The following is a 21,875-nucleotide window of genomic DNA, read 5'->3' as shown; positions in this document are numbered from 1 at the left end:
AGTTTATTGGATTTACAGAAAGTGCACAATAATTGTTTAAATAAAATTAGGCAGGTGCATAAATTTAGGCACTGTTGTCATTTTATTGATTCCAAAACCTTTAGAACTAATTACTGGAACTCAAATTGGCCTGGTAAGTTCAGTGACCCCTGACTTACATACACAGGTGAATCCAATTGTGAGAAAGAGTATTTAAGGGGGTCGATTGTAGGTTTCACTCCTCTTTTAATTTTCTCTAATGAGTAGCAACGTGGGGGTCTCAAAACAACTCTCAAATGACCTGAAGACATGATTGTTCACCATCATGGTTTAGGGGAAGGATACAGAAAGCTGCCCCAGAGATTTCAGCTGTCTGTTTCCACAGTTAGGAACATATTGAGGAAATCGAAGACCACAAGCTCAGTTCAAGTTAAGGCTGGAAGTGGCAGACGAAGAAAAATCTTGGATAGACGGAAGTGACGAATGGTGAGACCAGCACCAAAGACCTACAACATCATCTTGCTGCAGATGGAGTCACTGTGCATTGGTCAACCATTCGGCACACTTTACACAAGGAGATGCTGTATGCTAGAGTGATGCAAAGGAAGGCTTTTCTCCCGCACAGCACAAACAAAGCCATTGCGGTATGCTAAAGCACATTTGGACAAGCCAGCTTCATTTTGGAATAAGGTGCTGTGAACTGATGAAACAAAAATTTAGTTATTTGGGCATAACAAGGGACGTTATACATGGAGGAAAAAGAACACAGCATTCCAAGAAAAACACCAGCTACCTACAGTAAAATATGGTGGTGGTTCCATCGTGCTGGCGGACTGTGTGGTCAGTGCAGAGACTGGGAATCTTGTTAAAGTTGAGGGACGCATGGATTCCACTCAGTATCAGCAGATTCTGCAGACCAATGTCCAGGAATGAGTGACAAAGCTGAAGCTCCACCGGGACTGGATCTTTCAACAAGACAACGACCCTAAACACTGCTCAAAATCCACAAAGGCATTCATGCAGAGGAACAAGTACAATGTTCTGGAATGGTCATCTCAGTCCCCAGACCTGAATATAATTGAAAATCTGTTGTGTGAGTTAAAGAGAGCTGTCCATGCTCAGAAGTCATCAAACCTAAATGAACTAGAGATGTTTTGTAAAGAGGAGGAATGGTCCAAAATACCGTCAACCAGAATCCAGACTCTCATTGGAACCTACAGGAAGTGTTTAGAGGCTGTAAATTCTGCAAAAGGAGGCTCTACTAAATATTGATCTCATTTCTTTTTATGCACTTGCCTAATTTTGTTTAAACAATTATTGCACACTTTCTGTAAATCGAATAAACTTAATTTCCCTTCTCAAATATCACTGTGTGTGTCTCCTATATGAAATATTTAACTGACATTTTTTATCATAACAACCAACGATTTATACAAGAAAATCATGACGATTAACAAGGTTGCCCAAACTTTCGCATCCCACTATATATATATATATATATATATATATATATATATATATATATATATATATATACAGTATATATATATACAGTACAGACCAAAAGTTTGGACACACCTTCTCATTCAAAGAGTTTTCTTTATTTTCATGACTATGAACATTGTAGATTCACACTGAAGGCCTCCAAACTATGAATTAACACATGTGGAAGTATAGTACATAACCAAAAAGTGTGAAACAACTGAAAATATGTCATATTCTAGGTTCTTCAAAGTAGCCACCTTTTGCTTTAAAGTGAACCTAAAGTCAGGATGAAAAAATGAGTTTAACTCACCTGGGGCTTCCCTCAGCCCCCTGAAGCTGATCGGTGCCCACGCTGAATCCATCAGATGTCCCTGGACCGGCCGGCGGCAACTTCCGGTTTCGCCGTCACCAGCCGACAGGCTGGGAACGCGAGTGATTCTACGCGTTCCCAGCCAGAATATCGTCCCCTATGCTGCTATTGCAGCATAGGGAGGCTGCAATAGCAGCATAGGGGGCGCTATTCTGGCTGTCGGCCGGTGACGGCGATACCGGAAGTCGCCGCCGGCCGGTCCAGGGACATCTGATGGAGTCAGCGTGGGCACCAATCAGCTTCAGGGGGCTGAGGGAAGCCCCAGGTGAGTTAAACTCATTTTTTCATCCTGACTTTAGGTTCACTTTAAATACTGCTTTGCACACTCTTGGCATTCTCTTGATGAGCTTCAAGAGGTATTCACCTGAAATGGTTTTCACTTCACAGGTGTGCCCTGTCAGGTTTAATAAGTGGGATTTCTTGCCTTATAAATGGGGTTGGGACCATCAGTTGCATTGTGGAGAAGTCAGGTGGATACACAGCTGATAGTCCTACTGAATAGAGTGTTAGAATGTGTATTATGGCAAGAAAAAAGCAGCTAAGTAATGAAAAATGAGTGGCCTTCATTACTTTAAAGAAATGAAGTTCAGTCAGTCCGAAGAATTGGGAAAACTTTGCAAGTGTCCCCAAGTGCAGTCTCAAAAACCATCAAACGCTACAAAGAAACTGGCTCACATGCGGACCGCCCCAGGAAAGAAAGACCAAGAGTCACCTCTGCTGCGGAAGATAAGTTCATCCGAGTCACCAGCCTCAGAAATCGCAGGTTAACAGCAGCTCAGATTAGAGACCAGGTCAATGCCACACAGAGTTCTAGCAGCAGACACATCTCTCTCTACAACAACTGTTAAAGGACTTACGAGGCCAGTAAATCAGAAAAAAAAAAAAAAAAGTTAGCTACCTGCTTCAGCTTGTCAGGCACGGAGGACGCCGTCCGCGCCCTCCGTGCTGTTCCGCCGGGTCCCCGCCGCTCACTAGCCCCCCTAACGGTCCCCGACCGCGCGGCCCGGGTCGGGCTCTCCAGCCTGTACAAACATGGCGGCCGGAGCTGGCCGCGGCTGCGCAGTACGCATAGCCGCGAGAGCGGCTGCGCAGCTCTAAGGCCAACCCCCGATCCACGCTACTGTTACGTGGATCGGGGGGTTTGGCCTTAGAGCTGCGCAGCCGCACTCGCGGCTATGCGTACTGCGCAGCCGCGGCCAGCACCGGCCGCCATGTTTGTACAGGCTGGAGAGCCCGAACCGGGCCGCGCGGTCGGGGACCGTTAGGGGGGCTAGTGAGCGGCGGGGACCCGGCGGAACGGCACGGAGGGTGCGGACGGCGTCCTCTGTGCCTGACAAGCTGAAGCAGGTAGCTAACTTTTTTTTTTTTTTCTGAATTCCTGGCCTCGTAAGTCCTTTAAGAGGAGACTGTGAATCAGGCCTTCATAATAGAATATCTGCTATGAAACCACTACTAAGGACAGGCAACAAGCAGAAGAGACTTGTTTGGGCTAAAGAACACAAGAAATGGACATTAGACCGGTGGAAATCTGTGCTTTGGTCTGATGAGTCCAAATTTTAGATTTTTGGTTCCAACCACTGTGTCTTTGTGCAACGCAGAAAAGATGAACGGATGGTCTCTACATGCCTGGTTCCCACCGTGAAGCATGGAGGAGGAGGTGTGATGGTGTGGGGGTGCTTTGCTGGTGACACTGTTGGGGATTGATTCAAAATTGAAGGCATATTGAACCAGCATGGCTACCACAGCATCTTGCCGCGGCATTCTATTCCATCCAGTTTGCGTTTAGTTTGACCATCATTTATTTTTCAACAGGACAATGATCCCAAACACATCTCCAGGCTGTGTAAGGGCTATTTCACCAGGAAGGAGAGTGATGAAGTGCTGCGCCAGATGACCTGGCCTCCACAGTCACCAGACCTGAACCCAATCGAGATGGTTTGGGGTGAGCTGGACCGCAGAGTGAAGGCAAAAGGGCCAACAAGTGCTAAGCAACTCTGGGAACTCCTTCAAGACTGTTGGAAGACCATTTCAGGTGACTACCTCTTGCAGCTCATCAAGAGAATGCCAAGAGTGTGCAAAGCAGTAATCAAAGCAAAAGGTGGCTACTTTGAAGAACCTAGAATATGACATATTTTCATTTTTTCACACTTTTTGGTTATGTACTATACTTCCACATGTGTTAATTCATAGTTTGGATGCCTTCAGTGTGAATCTACAATGTTCATAGTCACGAAAATAAAGAAAACTCTTTGAATGAGAGGTTGTGTCCAAACTTTTGGTCTGTACTGTATATACACAGTAAGTATTGTACTTGTAACTAAATTATGAAGCACTGGAAGTGGAAAGGATCTGGGCACCAGACCAAAGGTTCCAAAACAATCGTCACCTTTATTACATCCTCAGATAACCAACTAACAGTATAGGGAGTGTGGCGTAACAGCCGTTTCATGGGTTATACCAGCTTCGTCAAAGGCAAAAAATAAATAAATAATAAAAAATGATGCGTGTTTTGCCTCTTACGAAGCAGGTTTTGGAACCTTTGGTCTGGTGCTCGGATTCTTTCCACTTCCAATGCTTCATAATTTAGATGTATTATGTATTTTTTTTAATGCTGTCACTATTTTTTTACAAGTTTTTTTTAGGTAACTATGGTGGGTGGGGGAGTAGGGGTTAATTTATTTTTATTTAATTTATGTATTGTAAAATGTAGTGTAAAATGTGTATTTTGTTACCGCTAGGTGTTCCCACACATTTTATTCTGTGTGTCCTGAAAAGAGTTCAGAGCGCACAGGCAGTGTTTTTTACAGGAATAATAATTGGCTTTTCATTGAAGCCATGCTCATTGCCTTACAGGTACATTGACTGGATCAGGGAACACATGTTCCCGTTCGCCAATCGCAGATGTGTCAGTCCCAGAGGCAGGGCCGGGACAAGGTTCTCCAGCACTAGAAGCTGAGATTCCAAAATGCGCCCCCTCCCCCTTCCACATTGGCCATACCTACCTCCTAACTTTTGAAACCAGGAAAAAGGGACCCTGCCCTAGCTACACTCCAATTTTACATATACCACACTCCTCCCCTATAAAGTTCCCTGGTGTCTGGTGGTCCTCCCTCCATCATCTAGCTTCCCTGATGTCTAGTGGCTCCCCACTCCCTCATATAGCTTCCCTGGTGCCTAATGTTTCCCTGTCCTGTGCTCTATTAGCCCCAGTATTTGCAGCAAAGTGTCAGCGCAGCATTAGCCATGCTTATCTCACCTCCTTCAGGCACTCAACTGATGTCCATCCTTCTACTACAAAGCACTACTTGCTATGCAGGAGAATCAGGCACTGGAGTGAGCGGTGAGCTGTAAAAGGGCGGTTGTTACTGAACCCCGGAGGAAGTGAGATAAGAACGGCTACCGCTGTGCCCATACTCTGCAGAAAATACTGTGGCCGTCAGGAGCACAGGGTGAGGGGTGCAATCTCTCTAATCAGGGAGGTATGCAAGATGCATTGATGGGGTACTGGGGCTTTAACACACTAGAGCTGTATGAATAGGAGCTATCAGGCACAGATAACCCAGAGAATAACAAAGTCCAACAGGCCATAATGAGCAGTGTCCGAATTGCTAACCTTGGAGAAGTTGTAAACAACAGGAGCGTCGCTAGCCCTATTTTGGGGGGCCCGTACCCCCAATCTTTCCTGGGGTGCCACGGATCTCCCAGCCACCGCTGCCCCGCTCTGCCCTGCTGTCCCCGCTGCGCTGCCATTCAGACCTCGATCAGCGCCGGGCGACCAGATAGAGCGGGCGCTAGGACCTAGCGGACACCGCTGATATGCGGAAGTGACATCACTTCCGCATATTTGTGCCCGGCGCCCGCTGTATCTGGTTGGGTCGCCCGCTGATCCTGAGGTCTGAAGCGGCAAGGTAGGTGGGGTGGGGAGCGCGCCTGCCACTCACTACCTAACGGGGGTCCCTGTTACTCACTCACTACCTAACGGGGGTCCCTGCTGTCACTCAATACCTAACGGGGGTCCCTGCTGTCACTCACTACCTAACGGGGGTCCCTGCTGTCACTCACTACCTAACGGGGGTCCCTGCTATCACTCAATACCTAACGGGGGTCCCCGCTGTCACTCAATACCTAACGGGGGTCCCTGCTGTCACTCACTATCTAAACGGGGGTCCCTGCTGTCACTCTCTACCTAGCGGGGGTCCCTGCTGTCACTCAATACCTAACGGGGGTCCCTGCTGTCACTCACTATCTAAACGGGGGTCCCTGCTGTCACTCACTATTTAACTGGGGGTCCCTGCTGTCACTCACTACCTAACGGAGGTCCCTGCTGTCACTCACTACCTAACGGGGGTCCCTGCTGTTACTCACTACCTTACGGGGGTCCCTGCTGTCACTCACTACCTAACGGGGGTCCCTGCTGTCACTCACTATCTAAACGGGGGTCCCTGCTGTCACTCACTATTTAACTGGGGGTCCCTGCTGTCACTCACTATTTAACTCGGGGTCCCTGCTGTCACTCACTACCTAACGGGGGGTCCCTGTCACTCACTACCTAACTGGGGGGTCCCTGTCACTACCTAACTGGGGGTGCCTGTCACTGCCTACACTGGGGGGCTCCTGTCACTAACTGAACTGGAGGGCTCCTGTCACTACCTAAACTGGGGTACCCCTGGCGCTACCTTAACTAGGGGGCACCTGTCGCTACCTAAACTATCCAGGCCAGCTAGCCCAGCATCACCACCAGCCAACCAGCCCAGAATCACTATCAAAAAGGCCACAGCATCACCACCAGTCAGGCCAGCATTTACTTCAACCAGCCAAGCACAGCCCAGCATCACTGCCAGCCAACCCAGCCACAACATCGGCCACAGCATCACCGCCAGCCAGGCCACAGCATCACTGGCCTTTCAGCTCACACATCATCCCCAATCCAGCCAAAAACAGTATTGCCAGGTACAGCAGCCAGTAGAGGAGAATTCAGAAGCCAGGTGAGAGGTGTCTACCATATTAAGGGGGCATTCTGCCTATTTATGTGAAATGCTGTCTATTTATGTGCCTCATGACTGCTGAATTTGTCTTGTTGGGGGCCTCAAGATTGCTGAATTTGTCTTGTTGGGTGCCTCATGATTTGTTGGGGGCCTCATGATTGCTGAATTTGTCTTGTTGGGGGTCTCATGGTTGCTGACTTTGTCTTGTTGGGGGCCTCATGGTTGCTGAATTTGTCTTGTTGGGGGCCTCATGATTTCTGAATTTGTCTTGATAGGGGCCTCATGATTGCTGAATTTGTCTTGTTGAGGGTCACATGATTGCTAACTGCGAGACTATGGAAAAAAAATGAATCATCATCATATGAGACAATAGCATTAAACCTACTTTTTTAGCTTTTTAAAACAGAAAATAAAACTGGGAGGTTCTAAAAAAATGAATATATTTTTTCAGGAGTAGGATGGATGAAATTGTTTATCTTTTCAGTTTTTCAACTTGGATTTTCCATAATGTTCATGTATGTGCTAAAACGTTTGTATAGTATTTAGTTTAAATTGCTGTTGCCACTTTGCGATAGATAAGTGACTTGTGGGTTGCAGTTTGGGCCTCCAAAAAGTTTGCCACCACTGTCCTAATCTAATGTACGATTGGCCCCACCCATGGCCACGCCTACTCACTGCATGACCACACCCATTTTTGCCGCGGCAAGCTGCGCGCGCCGCACATAGCCCCCACCTAATGCCCCCAGGTGCCACTGATCTCCAAGGACCCTAGGAACGCCCCTGGTAAACAATAATGCTGGAGTATATAGCAGGAGTAGAGCAAACAGCCTGTGCCCAGGGGAGTATGTTCATCTGTAGGGATGCTGGGGTTCCCTCAAATGCACTCACAGCTCTCTCACTTACATTCCTTTCTAGCTGAGCAGGGTCCGGTGACAGCAGTGCCCACAGACAGCATTTGCCTGATGCTGTATAGCTCAGCTCAGGATAGTAGGGAAATAGAGGTATTGTAGTGCTATACAAATGGTTCTAGGAAGCTTTTGTGCCAAACAGCAGAGCTACAAGTACATGGTGAGTGACTAGCTGCTTCCTGCAGCCACAGGCACACATTGCTAAACTCTGCCATCCAATAACCACCATCTCCCCTGACTGACACCAGCTCCAGCCTATGCAGTCAGACTGCCGGCATGGAGCTCCGCCCACCCACAGCTCTGTCCAGCCAGCTAGTGACGGGGGCGGAATTTTCAGCGTCAAGGTCCTGTCGGCTCTGCTGCTACAGTGAGAGCTGATAGGGCTGACACAGGACAGCGTTATGGAGCGGGTAGGAGGCGATGAGTGCAACACACACACAGCTTGCAGAAGAGAGGCCGAGAGGGAGAAATTAGATATAGATGTCGGCTCCCCTCTCCCCGCCCCTGCAGCCCTGTGCTCATAAGCTGGAGCCCACCCAGCCTCGGCCCGGCCCTGCCTAGAGGATACACGCATGTGCACGATGGCAACAGCAGCACAATAAAACATCCTGTTGCCATTAACAAAGTCAAACAGGATGTTTTATTTCGTATACTTGCCATTAAGTAGTTACATTTTACTATCGGGAGTTTAATCCTAACTCAAAGAGAGCCCGAGGTGGGCTCAAAAATGGAAAAAAAAAGTAGGTTACCTGATCCGTGGAGCTGAGTGGATCAGGTAGTCTCAAAACCCGCCACTCCCCACCGCTTCTGTGGGCCGCAATGGCCCACTTTCACTTTCGTGACCTCTGGGTCACGACTAGGGATGGGACAACGAATCCGGCGTATCCACGAATCCCTCGAATATTGGGAAATATTTGGGATTCGTGGATTCAAATCCCAATGTCATTAACCGTTCGTCGAATCCGCCAAATCCCGATGCTGCGTCCCTGCACTTCCGCCGCTCCCCCCGTCGTCCTCCCCCCCCCCCGTGCCTCCTTCGCTCGCCCCCCGCATAGTTAACAAGTATCCGCTCACCTATCCAGAGGAGAGTGCAGAGCGGTAGACCTCTCGCCAACTTCCTTGTTCCCCCTAGTGACCGGCTTTGACTATTACGTCATCAGTAAAAACCAGTCCGGCCACTATAGGGAACAGGGAAGCAAAGAAGAGGTCTGCCGCTCTGCACTCCATGGGAAGGTAAGTACTTATTTATGCAGAGGAGGCCAGCGGAGGAGGCACAGGGGGGATGGAGGAGGCCAGGGGGGGTTGGGGGAGCACAGGGCTACCTAACTGAAGGCCCCCATACCTACCTACCTACCTAAAGGCCCCTATACCTCCCTACCTATGTGAAGGCCTCTATACCTACCTATGTGAAGGCCCCTATACCTACCTACCTATGTGAAGGCCCCATATACCTACCTACCTACCTACGTGAAGGCCCCTATACCTCCCTACCTATGTGAAGGCCCCTATACTTACCTACCTACCTACCTACGTGAAGGCCCTTATACCTACCTTTCTATGTGAAGGTTCCAAATACCTACCAACTTACGTGAAGGCCCCTATACCTACCTACATACCTACCTACATACCTACCTATACTTAAGGCCCTATACCCTGCTACCTATGCTGAAGGCTCCTTTACCTACCTACCTATACTGAAGGCACATGTACCTTGTTCTCTGTGTGTATAATTTACAGCGCTGCAATTTTGCCCCACAGGTACACAGGTAAAGTTCAAACAATAAATAAAAAGTTTAGTCCTTTCTTCACTTATAACCTAACTCCTCCCGTGTGTATGCGCTCTACTGAGGTTCAGCAAGTGTCCCCTATACTAGAGTGACCAGACGTCCCGGATTGCCCGGGACACGTCCCGGATTCGGGGTCCGCTGTCCCAGGCTTAATGAGGTCCCGGGAAACGTCCCGCTTTCAGCAGCGGGACGTCCCGGCCTCGGGACTCTGGCCACTCTCTCCTCAATGAACTGGCAGCGGCGTCTATAGACGCCGTGCCAGTTCATTGCCCGCAGCCCCGCTCCAGCCTCCTCTTCCGGTGTCTGTTTCCGACACCGGCAGGCGAGCAGGGCTACGGCAAGATGGCTGCCGAAGCCCTGTACTGGAGACCTATTTGTGTCACTAGTACAGGGCTTCGGGCGCCATCTTGCCGTAGCCCTGTCAGCGCGGGAGAGAAGAGCAGGAGGAGGAAGACGGTCCCGGGACGGAGCAGCGCGCCAGAGGCCGGACACTTCTGCCAGGTGAGTAAATGCTTTCTTTTCCAGGTGAAATGTTTGCCCGCATTGTTTCTTTTCCAGGTGAAATGTTTGCCCGCATTGTTTCTTTTCCAGGTGAAATGTTTGCCCGCATTGTTTCTTTTCCAGGTGAAATGTTTGCCCGCATTGTTTCTTTTTTGGTGAAATGTTTGCCCGCATTGTTTCTTTTCCAGGTGAAATGTTTGCCCGCATTGTTTCTTTTCTAGTGAAATGTTATTGTGTGCCCGCATTGTTTCTTTTCTGGCGAAATGTTTGCCTGCAGTGCGTTTCTTTTCTGGCGAAATGTTTGCCCGCAGTGCGTTTCTTTTCTGGCGAAATGTTTGCCGCATTGCGTTTCTTTTCTGGTGAAATGTTTGGCCGCAGTGCGTTTCTTTTCTGGTGAAATGTTTGGCCGCAGTGCGTTTCTTTTCTGGTGAAATGTTTGCCCGCAGTGCGTTTCTTTTCTGGTGAAATGTTTGGCCGCAGTGCGTTTCTTTTCTGGTGAAATGTTTGCCCGCAGTGCGTTTATTTTGTACTGACATGTTGCCCGCATTGCGTTTATTTTGTACTGACATGTTTGCCCGCATTGCATTTATTTTATACTGACATGTTGCCTATTGCGTTTATTTTCTGGTGTCCGGGGTAACTGTTACTGCATTTATTATTTAATGGTCATAGATGGCTATGTTTGCTGCTTTGTGGTTACGGTATACTATTAGCATCACACAGTTTCTGCACACCCATGATACAAAGTCTCGTTTGTCCACATCATGGCGTAAACACTGCTTTCTTATGCCTCGCTGTTACATCATTACGTTAGCTCCGCCCATACAATGTCATGGCCACGCCCATTTTTTCGGCGCGGCAGCCCCCCTCCCCCAGTCTTCGCCGCTGCGTGCTCCTCACTCCTTCCCACTTTTCGCCGCGGCGCGCGCCGCCCCCCCCCCCCCACGCCCCCCCCCCGTCCCAGGTTGGACCCACAAAAATATGGTCACTCTACCTATACAGTCTTTGGTTTATAGGTAGATAGCGCTCCACTCTACTTGTGTTTTATCAAAAGTTCATCAGTATTCATCAGAAGAGGAAACCAAGAAGAGTCCCCCCTTAGGGGCTGCACTCACCCAAGACGTGTGACCACTATGAGACTGGTCAAGAAACGCCCCTATCTCCTCCTATGGCCGACTGCCCGATCTCAGCTTCTGGCGGCGCTCCTTAGTGTAGACTCCAGACGATACTCCTTAGTGTAGGCTCCCCGCTGGTTCCTCCTTATAGTTTGTTCCTGGTATAAGGCCCACCTCAAACAGAATGAGCCTCATATAGCGTAATTCCGTTATATAAAAAGATGCTTTATTCCATAAAATTTATACTCACAAACATGAGATATACACAGCGCGTAGAGTGTTTATACGGGCTCTCCCCCGTGCCTCTCCGGATAGGCTCGCTGGGTTTCCTCCGCAAAACTTTCTGCGCATGTGTGAGCAATGCCTCCTTTCGCCGTCACTCCGAGGCCTGAATATGCAAATGATAGAAGGGGTGGTTACGTGTTTGTCGCGCCGCTATGACCATACGCATGTGATACATAACTGAGGCAGAAGGGAGGCCCATATGTACAATAGTACAAGTGTCCAAATGCACAGCATTTTTTATCTGAATTTAAAACTCAAATCATTAAAACTGGATTTCAAACAATATAGCACACTGCGCATGTATATATTCTTATTTAATTTTTATCCAACCTTTATTTTGATGGTGTGATAGGTGGTCTTTGAGCAAATATAACCCATTTACATGTATGTGGACACTGGTAATATGGAAATATTGTTGGGCTGTTTACTAAGTGACCACAAGATGGCAACTGTGTGTAAGAATCTGTATTGTGAGCATATTGTGCATTTATAACATGCGCAGTGTGCTATATTGTTTGAAATCCAGTTTTAATGATTTGAGTTTTAAATTCAGATAAAAAATGCTGTGCATTTGGACACTTGTACTATTGTACATATGGGCCTCCCTTCTGCCTCAGTTATGTATCACATGCGTATGGTCATAGCGGCGCGACAAACACGTAACCACCCCTTCTATCATTTGCATATTCAGGCCTCGGAGTGACGGCGAAAGGAGGCATTGCTCACACATGCGCAGAAATTTCCCTGCTAGAGCGGGGAATGGGTGGAGCAATGCCGCCGTTCTTTTAAATTGCCAGACGTCCTGGGGCTAGCCACGCCCCTGATGAGTAGGGATGCTCATTCGGATTCCACGGAAATGCAATTTCCGAAATTCCGAACGGAAATTGCATTTCCGCATCGGAATGCGGAAATCGGTAATGCAAGTGTGTTAGGCGGATTTCCGCCGGAAATCGCGGAAATTTCCGCCGGAAATCGCGGAAATTCTGCCCGACTTTAACATCAATTTTCTCAAAAACTATAAGGTCTTTTTGAAAACTTTTTTTTGCATCTTGTTCAGGAGATTCTGCTTAATAAACCCTGAAAATTTGGTGTTTCTAGGACTTAAGGGGGATTTGCTATTAACTGCTAAAGTCGGCGGATTTTTACTGTAATGTAAAATGCAGAAAATCCGCATCTGCCTATTTTCTGCATTTACATTACAGTAAAAATCCGCCGACTTTAGCGGTTAATAGCAAAGCCCCCGTAAGTCCTAGAAACACCAAATTTTCAGGGTTTATTAAGCAGGATCTCCTGAACAAGATGCAAAAAAAAGTTTTCAAAAAGACCTTATAGTTTTTGAGAAAATCGATGTTAAAGTCGGGCGGAATTTCCGCGATTTCCGGCGGAAATTCCGCATTGGAATGCGGAAATTGGTAGCGGAAAGCGGAATCGGTATTTGGCAATGTCGGAATGCGGATTTACCGCGGAATCGGAAATTGGCATTTCCGACCATCCCTACTGATGAGTCACGCGCCGGTGACGAAACGCGTAGGGAGGAGCTAGCGCCCGCAGGACGATCTGGTCGTATCACAGCGGCGTTTTGCGGAGGAAACCCAGCGAGCCTATCCGGAGAGGCACGGGGGAGAGCCCGTATAAACACTCTACGCGCTGTGTATATCTCATGTTTGTGAGTATAAATTTTATGGAATAAAGCATCTTTTTATATAACGGAATTACGCTATATGAGGCTCATTCTGTTTGAGGTGGGCCTTATACCAGGAACAAACTATAAGGAGGAACCAGCGGGGAGCCTACACTAAGGAGTATCGTCTGGAGTCTACACTAAGGAGCGCCGCCAGAAGCTGAGATCGGGCAGTCGGCCATAGGAGGAGATAGGGGCGTTTCTTGACCAGTCTCATAGTGGTCACACGTCTTGGGTGAGTGCAGCCCCTAAGGGGGACTCTTCTTGGTTTCCTCTTCTGATGAATACACATGTACCTTGTTACCTATACTGAAGGCTCCTATACCTACCTACCTATACTGAAGGCACACATACATTGTTACCTCTACTGAAGGCACAGATACCTTGCTACCTATACTGAAGGCAGGAAAGGAAGGTCCGCACCAATGTCTCCACAGTCGATACATCGATATATTTATTCAGGACATATCCAGATACAAAGAGAAAAGCACTTGACTAACATGTTTCGGACACTTGTTCCTTAATCATAGTCCACTGGCTGCCTGTGTTCCTGCACTGTCTCGCATGGTACTGTGGAGCGGTACCCCCTGTTTGTCTTTCTGCTATACTGAAGGCCCCTATACCTAGCTACCTACCTATACTGAAGGCACATGTACCTTGCTACCTATACTGAAGGACCCTATACCCTGCTACCTATACTGAAGGCCCCTTTACCTACCTATACTGAAGGCACATGTACCTTGCTACCTATACTGAAGGCCCCTATACCTACCTACCTATACTGAAGGCACATATACCTTGCTACCTATACTGAAGGCCCCTATATCTAGCTACCTAGCTATACTAAAGGCACATGTACCTTGCTACCTATACTGATGGCCCCTATACCCTGCTACCTATACTGAAGGCACATGTACCTTGCTATCTATACTGAAGGCACATATACCCTGCTACCTATACTGAAAGCACATATACCTTGCTACCTATACTGAAGGCCCATATACCTTGCTACCTATACTGAAAGCTACCAATATTGAAGGCACCCATACCTAGCTAGCTATACTGAAGGCACCTTTACCTCGCTACCTATACTGTGGGTACCTATGCCTGGGTACCTATACTGCGGGCAATTATACTACAGATTGCACAATTCTTATGTGCAGGATTCGTTAGACTCGAGATTTGAAAAGGTTCGAGATATTCGAGAACCTTTTTAGATTCGGATTCGAAGAAATTGTGGATTCGTCCCATCCCTAGTCACGACACTGCACTGAGAGACTGTGTGTCTCTCATAGCATGCAGGGAGGCGGGGGAGCGGCAGGAGGCATGGCCAAGGAGAGAGAGCTGCCCAATGGCAGCTCAGGAAACCTTGCAGGAATGCCCCCAGTGGGCGTTTGGAACAGGTAATTCCTCTCCCCTGTGTTTACCTCCGAATTAGCGTCAAATGGGGGGGGGTCTATAGCGCGGCGGGGGGGGGGGGGGGGGGGCAGAGATCGGCAGTTGGAGGAATGTCATGAGGCAGAGAACATGCCTCTGTGTCCCATCTGTCACCCCCCCCAGAACCACCTCCGGTTCTCTTTGAGGAATCCAAAATCTTCGCTTTTTCATTTGTAAAACATATTACATTAATTTAAGGGATGTGAATGAAAGGTTTTTTAGCCACCTACCCACTTTAGCAACCATGGGCAAGAAAGTGTTCTAAGTTTGAACAAACAGAATTTATCCCTTATTTTTAAAGGTCAGATGAAAAAAATGAAATGTGATTGTTTCCAGTATTTATAACTGAGCACATACTCAGAACAGATGTCCCCAAATAACCCTTTATTAGGTGATGACATAAGTGTATATGAGTACGGTAGCCAGGTATTATGAGCAATGCTCCTATGGCCAGAGGATGTTTCATCTCTGCCAGAGAACACCCTAATAAAATAAAGCATTTATTGGCTTTGTGGTGTCCTGCAGAGATGGTGTGCGGTGTCACCTTTCAAGTTCAAATTGAATTTGGTCTCAGTTTGGTCTCAGTCAAATTGAATTTCTGCCTCAGTTATGTATCACATGCGTATGGTCATAGCGGCGCGACAAACACGTAACCACCCCTTCTATCATTTGCATATTCAGGCCTCGGAGTGACGGCGAAAGGAGGCATTGCTCACACATGCGCAGAAATTTCCCTGCTAGAGCGGGGAATGGGTGGAGCAATGCCGCCGTTCTTTTAAATTGCCAGACGTCCTGGGGCTAGCCACGCCCCTGATGAGTCACGCGCCGGTGACGAAACGCGTAGGGAGGAGCTAGCGCCCGCAGGACGATCTGGTCGTATCACAGCGGCGTTTTGCGGAGGAAACCCAGCGAGCCTATCCGGAGAGGCACGGGGGAGAGCCCGTATAAACACTCTACGCGCTGTGTATATCTCATGTTTGTGAGTATAAATTTTATGGAATAAAGCATCTTTTTATATAACGGAATTACGCTATATGAGGCTCATTCTGTTTGAGGTGGGCCTTATACCAGGAACAAACTATAAGGAGGAACCAGCGGGGAGCCTACACTAAGGAGTATCGTCTGGAGTCTACACTAAGGAGCGCCGCCAGAAGCTGAGATCGGGCAGTCGGCCATAGGAGGAGATAGGGGCGTTTCTTGACCAGTCTCATAGTGGTCACACGTCTTGGGTGAGTGCAGCCCCTAAGGGGGACTCTTCTTGGTTTCCTCTTCTGATGAATACACATGTACCTTGTTACCTATACTGAAGGCTCCTATACCTACCTACCTATACTGAAGGCACACATACATTGTTACCTCTACTGAAGGCACAGATACCTTGCTACCTATACTGAAGGCAGGAAAGGAAGGTCCGCACCAATGTCTCCACAGTCGATACATCGATATATTTATTCAGGACATATCCAGATACAAAGAGAAAAGCACTTGACTAACATGTTTCGGACACTTGTTCCTTAATCATAGTCCACTGGCTGCCTGTGTTCCTGCACTGTCTCGCATGGTACTGTGGAGCGGTACCCCCTGTTTGTCTTTCTGCTATACTGAAGGCCCCTATACCTAGCTACCTACCTATACTGAAGGCACATGTACCTTGCTACCTATACTGAAGGACCCTATACCCTGCTACCTATACTGAAGGCCCCTTTACCTACCTATACTGAAGGCACATGTACCTTGCTACCTATACTGAAGGCCCCTATACCTACCTACCTATACTGAAGGCACATATACCTTGCTACCTATACTGAAGGCCCCTATATCTAGCTACCTAGCTATACTGAAGGCACATGTACCTTGCTACCTATACTGATGGCCCCTATACCCTGCTACCTATACTGAAGGCACATGTACCTTGCTATCTATACTGAAGGCACATATACCCTGCTACCTATACTGAAAGCACATATACCTTGCTACCTATACTGAAGGCCCATATACCTTGCTACCTATACTGAAAGCTACCAATATTGAAGGCACCCATACCTAGCTAGCTATACTGAAGGCACCTTTACCTCGCTACCTATACTGTGGGTACCTATGCCTGGGTACCTATACTGCGGGCAATTATACTACAGATTGCACAATTCTTATGTGCAGGATTCGTTAGACTCGAGATTTGAAAAGGTTCGAGATATTCGAGAACCTTTTTAGATTCGGATTCGAAGAAATTGTGGATTCGTCCCATCCCTAGTCACGACACTGCACTGAGAGACTGTGTGTCTCTCATAGCATGCAGGGAGGCGGGGGAGCGGCAGGAGGCATGGCCAAGGAGAGAGAGCTGCCCAATGGCAGCTCAGGAAACCTTGCAGGAATGCCCCCAGTGGGCGTTTGGAACAGGTAATTCCTCTCCCCTGTGTTTACCTCCGAATTAGCGTCAAATGGGGGGGGTCTATAGCGCGGCGGGGGGGGGGGGGGGGGGGGCAGAGATCGGCAGTTGGAGGAATGTCATGAGGCAGAGAACATGCCTCTGTGTCCCATCTGTCACCCCCCCCAGAACCACCTCCGGTTCTCTTTGAGGAATCCAAAATCTTCGCTTTTTCATTTGTAAAACATATTACATTAATTTAAGGGATGTGAATGAAAGGTTTTTTAGCCACCTACCCACTTTAGCAACCATGGGCAAGAAAGTGTTCTAAGTTTGAACAAACAGAATTTATCCCTTATTTTTAAAGGTCAGATGAAAAAAATGAAATGTGATTGTTTCCAGTATTTATAACTGAGCACATACTCAGAACAGATGTCCCCAAATAACCCTTTATTAGGTGATGACATAAGTGTATATGAGTACGGTAGCCAGGTATTATGAGCAATGCTCCTATGGCCAGAGGATGTTTCATCTCTGCCAGAGAACACCCTAATAAAATAAAGCATTTATTGGCTTTGTGGTGTCCTGCAGAGATGGTGTGCGGTGTCACCTTTCAAGTTCAAATTGAATTTGGTGATGAATGAAGATGTGAGTGACTCCCTCATCTATTATTCATCTCCCTGGTACATCTGTCACACGCCTGGCATTTATATTCAAATTATTGAGTGTCACAGGAAAATGTAATCTTAAATGCTTTACAGATTAAATTTCTAGACTGTATGTGTTCTGGAGGGATTATAATTAGTCAACCTTGACAATGCGTGATTTATTGTGCCTAACCCAATCCAGCCTCTCTTGCAGTGGAGATATTTCCTTCTCTGGGTAAAACAGTTGTTGTAGTGTTTATATACCTTATTATACCTATACTCAGATAAAAACCCATGACTAGGGATGAGCGAGAATGCCTCTAGCAGTCTTGCGAGAATTTCCTTGAAACTCAGGTGGTACTTCACATTTGTCAATGGTGCCAATTTTAGTAGTTAAAGTGTACCAGAGCTGAAATATAAAAAAATATTTATACATACCTGGGGCTTCCTCCAGCCCCATGCGCTCGGATCGCTCCCACGCCGCTGTCCTCCACTGTCTGCAGCTTTGGGAACTGGGTCCCGTCACTGCCGTCAGTCAGTTTATGCATTAAACAAAATACATAAAAAATTAGGTGGGGTCCCCCATTCCAATCCTCTCTAATCCCTTGTTACTCATACAGGCTGGTATAGCCAGAATAAGGATTCCAGACCTTGGGGGGCTTCGCACCCTGAGCTATTCCAACCCACATAGTCCATGATATTGGAGGGGAAGGCTCTGTAAAAGAGGGCAGAAAAGCCTCCCTCCCTCATCCACATCTCCAGTAGGAGAGTGGGGGTTACTACCCCAGGTCCTGCAGGTATAGGCCGGGGGGGGGGGTTCATGGTGGCATCTGGGGGTCTCCTTTAACTAGGGGACCTCTAGATTCCCACTCAACCCAGGTAAGAGGGGTATAGGGGTACTAATGTAACACTTACCCATTTCCAAAAAAAGAGTTCAAAGTTATTTAAAATCACAACAATGAAAACAGTCCCTTAATAAATCCTACATACTTTAATGAATGATTCCATGCTAATATCCTCTTGAACGGCCCCATGTCAATATCCTTTGGATTGCTCGATTGAAGATCCCCAAAAGAACAACGCTGCACACATCACTCTACGCCCCTGAACAACGCTGCACTGCTTAGTAAACATACTAGAATACCATGATCCACCATCTCCATTGTATTAGGTTCTGTTTAGTGTTATTGTTGCACACAGTGAAATACCCCAATCTTTTTTTATATTAATATTTATTAATAATAGTGGGTACTTAACCTCTAATGTCATGTATGACCTTGCAGATACGCTTTAAGGGATGAAGAAAAATCTACCTTCTAGATTCCAGTTATGTGAATCTGACCCTTAAAACAATCTGTTGTTGGTCTCATCTGGCTCAAATAAAGAACTGAGAGTGCCTCTGGTTTTCTCTTTCTACTGTGAGAAAAAACATTAAATACATTGTATTCATACTTATTTCCAGTGCTTCTTGCCAGCGTAAACCTTTGGTTGTGCGTGCGATTAATTAACTGAGTTGACCTTTAATCAAAAAGCTATACCCAAAAGCCATGGCATTGTTGAGGCGGTATCTGAAAAGACAGGATGGTAATAAAATCCCTTCAGGTTTTCCTTATCCTCCTGTCAAAAGAAGCCAACTTACCACTGAAGTATTCAGGCTTGACATGACGGGACTTCGCACTGACGTACACTTGTTGGTCGGCAGTTTACAAGCCGATATCAATAACAGAACTTCATCCGGATCTGTGGCCACTTTAACATCAGAGAGTCCTTTAGCCCAGGCTGATGAGCCCACCAGCCACATGAAAGAGAAGACCACAGTTACAATAAAGTCCTAGAACAAAAACAAAAAGAGGTTATAATTGTTTTCTTGCCAGTACTGTACATGTAAATGTTCATATAAGAGCTTACAGCAATTAAAGGGTAACTGACTTGACATGTAACATGATGAGATAAACGTAGGTAAATATAATACTATTAATTTTATGATATTACCCAACTTCTCTCTGTTTTCCTGCACAGCAAGTTTTAAAAAAAATTGTTCTATTATCTATGCAAGTGATGCTAATAGAAAGTCAAATTTAGCAGATGTCCTGAAAAGTAAATAGAAGGCATAACATTTTTATCTGACTGAAGAAACAATGCTAATACAATTTTAGTGCTGAAAAGTTCTGGGGTTTTTTTGCAGCAGAATGAAGCAAATATTACATTAGGTTGTCATGGCTGCTGTTTTATAATTCAGTCTTACAAATTCAGATCTTAAAGTGAAAATAAAAATATGAGACTCATGTTATGAAATGTACTAATTACCATTGGTACCACACATACAATGCATTCTTTCATAAGTTTATTTTCAGTTCATGTCTGCGATAAGCAAAAGAAACCCTTGCATAACAGAAGTTAACTACACATATTTCAGAGTAGTCAAAAGTACTAAGAAAGACTCAGCTACCAGAGATCATTGCAAAGAGAACTAACCGCAAGACTGTCAAGACTCTCAACTGTCAGATCCTCCTAGCTAACTGCGCGTTTAGTCCTATGAAGGTGGGAGAAGAACCGGAAGTCAATAGTATAATAGTAACTAGCTTGGAGAAAAATTGGCTAAAGACCACTTTACACAAAGTTGAATGGAGTATTCAGTCATCATTCCATCCATGAGACAGAACACCCCTAAACTGGCCAGTGCTGAAAAATGAACTGAGCCAACTGGGGACATCATTCCCTGAATGCATCTATTCAAGTTCAGGCAGGGGTTTGCATGCCATTGCTATGAACTCCCAGACTGCACTGGCCTTTCAGGCCTATGGCAGGACTGTTGTGAACACCAGAGGAACTCTATAGGTGGTGATTTTTCAGCTGCATCCTCCACCTGTATGAATTAACCCTAGCCATAGCATGCACAGTCACCAACAAGAGGTCAGGTATCAGTAGTCCTACAAGCATCAGATAATTTCTTAATTTGATTTCATTGGAAAGTGTCTTTACATTTAGTGTCCGGTTAGATGCCAATCAGTGATAGGCTTCTTAAGCTTCCCTGGGCAGCTTTGCACTATGGGTATTTAGAAAATAGTCAAATAATTAAAGCACTATGAGGGCTGGGAAATAACACAGTCTTGAAACAAGAAACCGCCACTCAATTTGTAGTGATGTTTCGAACCGTTGGTATCGAGGAGAAGGCTGTGGACCAGTATCTTCCATATGTTCTCATACATCTCTGGTGCCTAACTAGCCACTGTAATAATAGGTACACATCATGCAATTTAGTTGAACTGATAATTTGTGCCATGTCTGATCTGTTCCTGATTAACCTATTTTGGTTCCTGGACGTAGAAACTACGTCCAGGAACCATGCGCGCTACCGCACGCTCCCGAGGCCGATCGCGCGCGTGCATGCGCACTCCCGGCCACGGATTCGGTAGCCACGGAATCAATGTATCGGGCTATGGTGCCCGATCACTGATTCCTCTTCCCCGCTGAAAAAGCGACAGCTTCTCTCGGAAGCTTCGCTTTTTCTGGCCGTTCCCTCCCCGATGCGTCACTCTAAGCGTGTGTTACGCTTAGAGTGACGTCATGTAAACAAACTCATGGCCGCCATCTTGTGGCCAAAAAGTAATACTACAACTGAAAGTAAAAGAAAAAAAAATTAACACACATTTACATTATATATCTATTGTTTACCTCCCACCCTCCCAAAACTACCCAAATAAAATGTTTACTATGAAAAAAAAAAAAAACCATTACAATAAAAAAAAAAACCATGTAAATATTTACCTAAGGGTCTAAACTTTTTAAATATCAATGTAAAGATGAAATATTTCTATATTTTTTTATTTTAAACTTGTTAATAGTGATAAATGCAAAATGGAAAAAATGCACCTTTATTTCCAAATAAAATATTGTCGCCATACATTGTGATAGGGACATAATTTTAATGGTGTAATAACCGGGACATATGGGCAAATACAATACGTGAGTTATTATTAATTATGGAGGCATGTATTATTTTAAAACTATAATGGCTGAAAACTGAGAAATAATGAATTTTTCCATTTTTTTCTTATTCTTTCTGTTAAAATGCATTTACAGTAAAGTGGCTCTTAGCAAAATGTACCCCCCAAAGAAAGCCTAATTAGTGGCGGAAAAAACAAGATATAGATCAGTTCATTGTGATAAGTAGTGATAAAGTTATAGGCTAATGAATGGGAGGTGAACATTTCTCACGTGAAAACGACGGAACGCGAATGGGTTAATGGGATCAAATTTTTGTAGCAGCAATCTGAAAATTGATCCCATTATCGATCTGGAGAAGATTAGACGTGACGTAAGTTATCGG

General features: G+C 46.1%; 1 protein-coding gene across 2 annotated transcripts in view; it reads right to left on the bottom strand.

Moving 5' to 3' along the window:
• SYNPR (synaptoporin) overlaps positions 1 to 21,875 on the bottom strand; it is a 356,819-nt gene that overhangs the window by 12,334 nt on the left and 322,610 nt on the right. For both annotated transcript variants that reach the window (XM_068253787.1, XM_068253788.1), the window contains one exon: positions 19,185 to 19,376. In XM_068253787.1, coding sequence (XP_068109888.1) covers positions 19,185 to 19,376 — 192 coding nt within the window. The remainder of the gene's footprint in view (positions 1 to 19,184; positions 19,377 to 21,875) is intronic.

This window comes from Hyperolius riggenbachi, chromosome 9 (assembly GCF_040937935.1).
Source record: "Hyperolius riggenbachi isolate aHypRig1 chromosome 9, aHypRig1.pri, whole genome shotgun sequence".
Lineage (NCBI taxonomy): Eukaryota > Metazoa > Chordata > Amphibia > Anura > Hyperoliidae > Hyperolius > Hyperolius riggenbachi.
The sequence above is the reverse complement of the archived record's forward strand: the minus strand, read 5'-3'. Positions and strand labels throughout refer to the sequence as shown.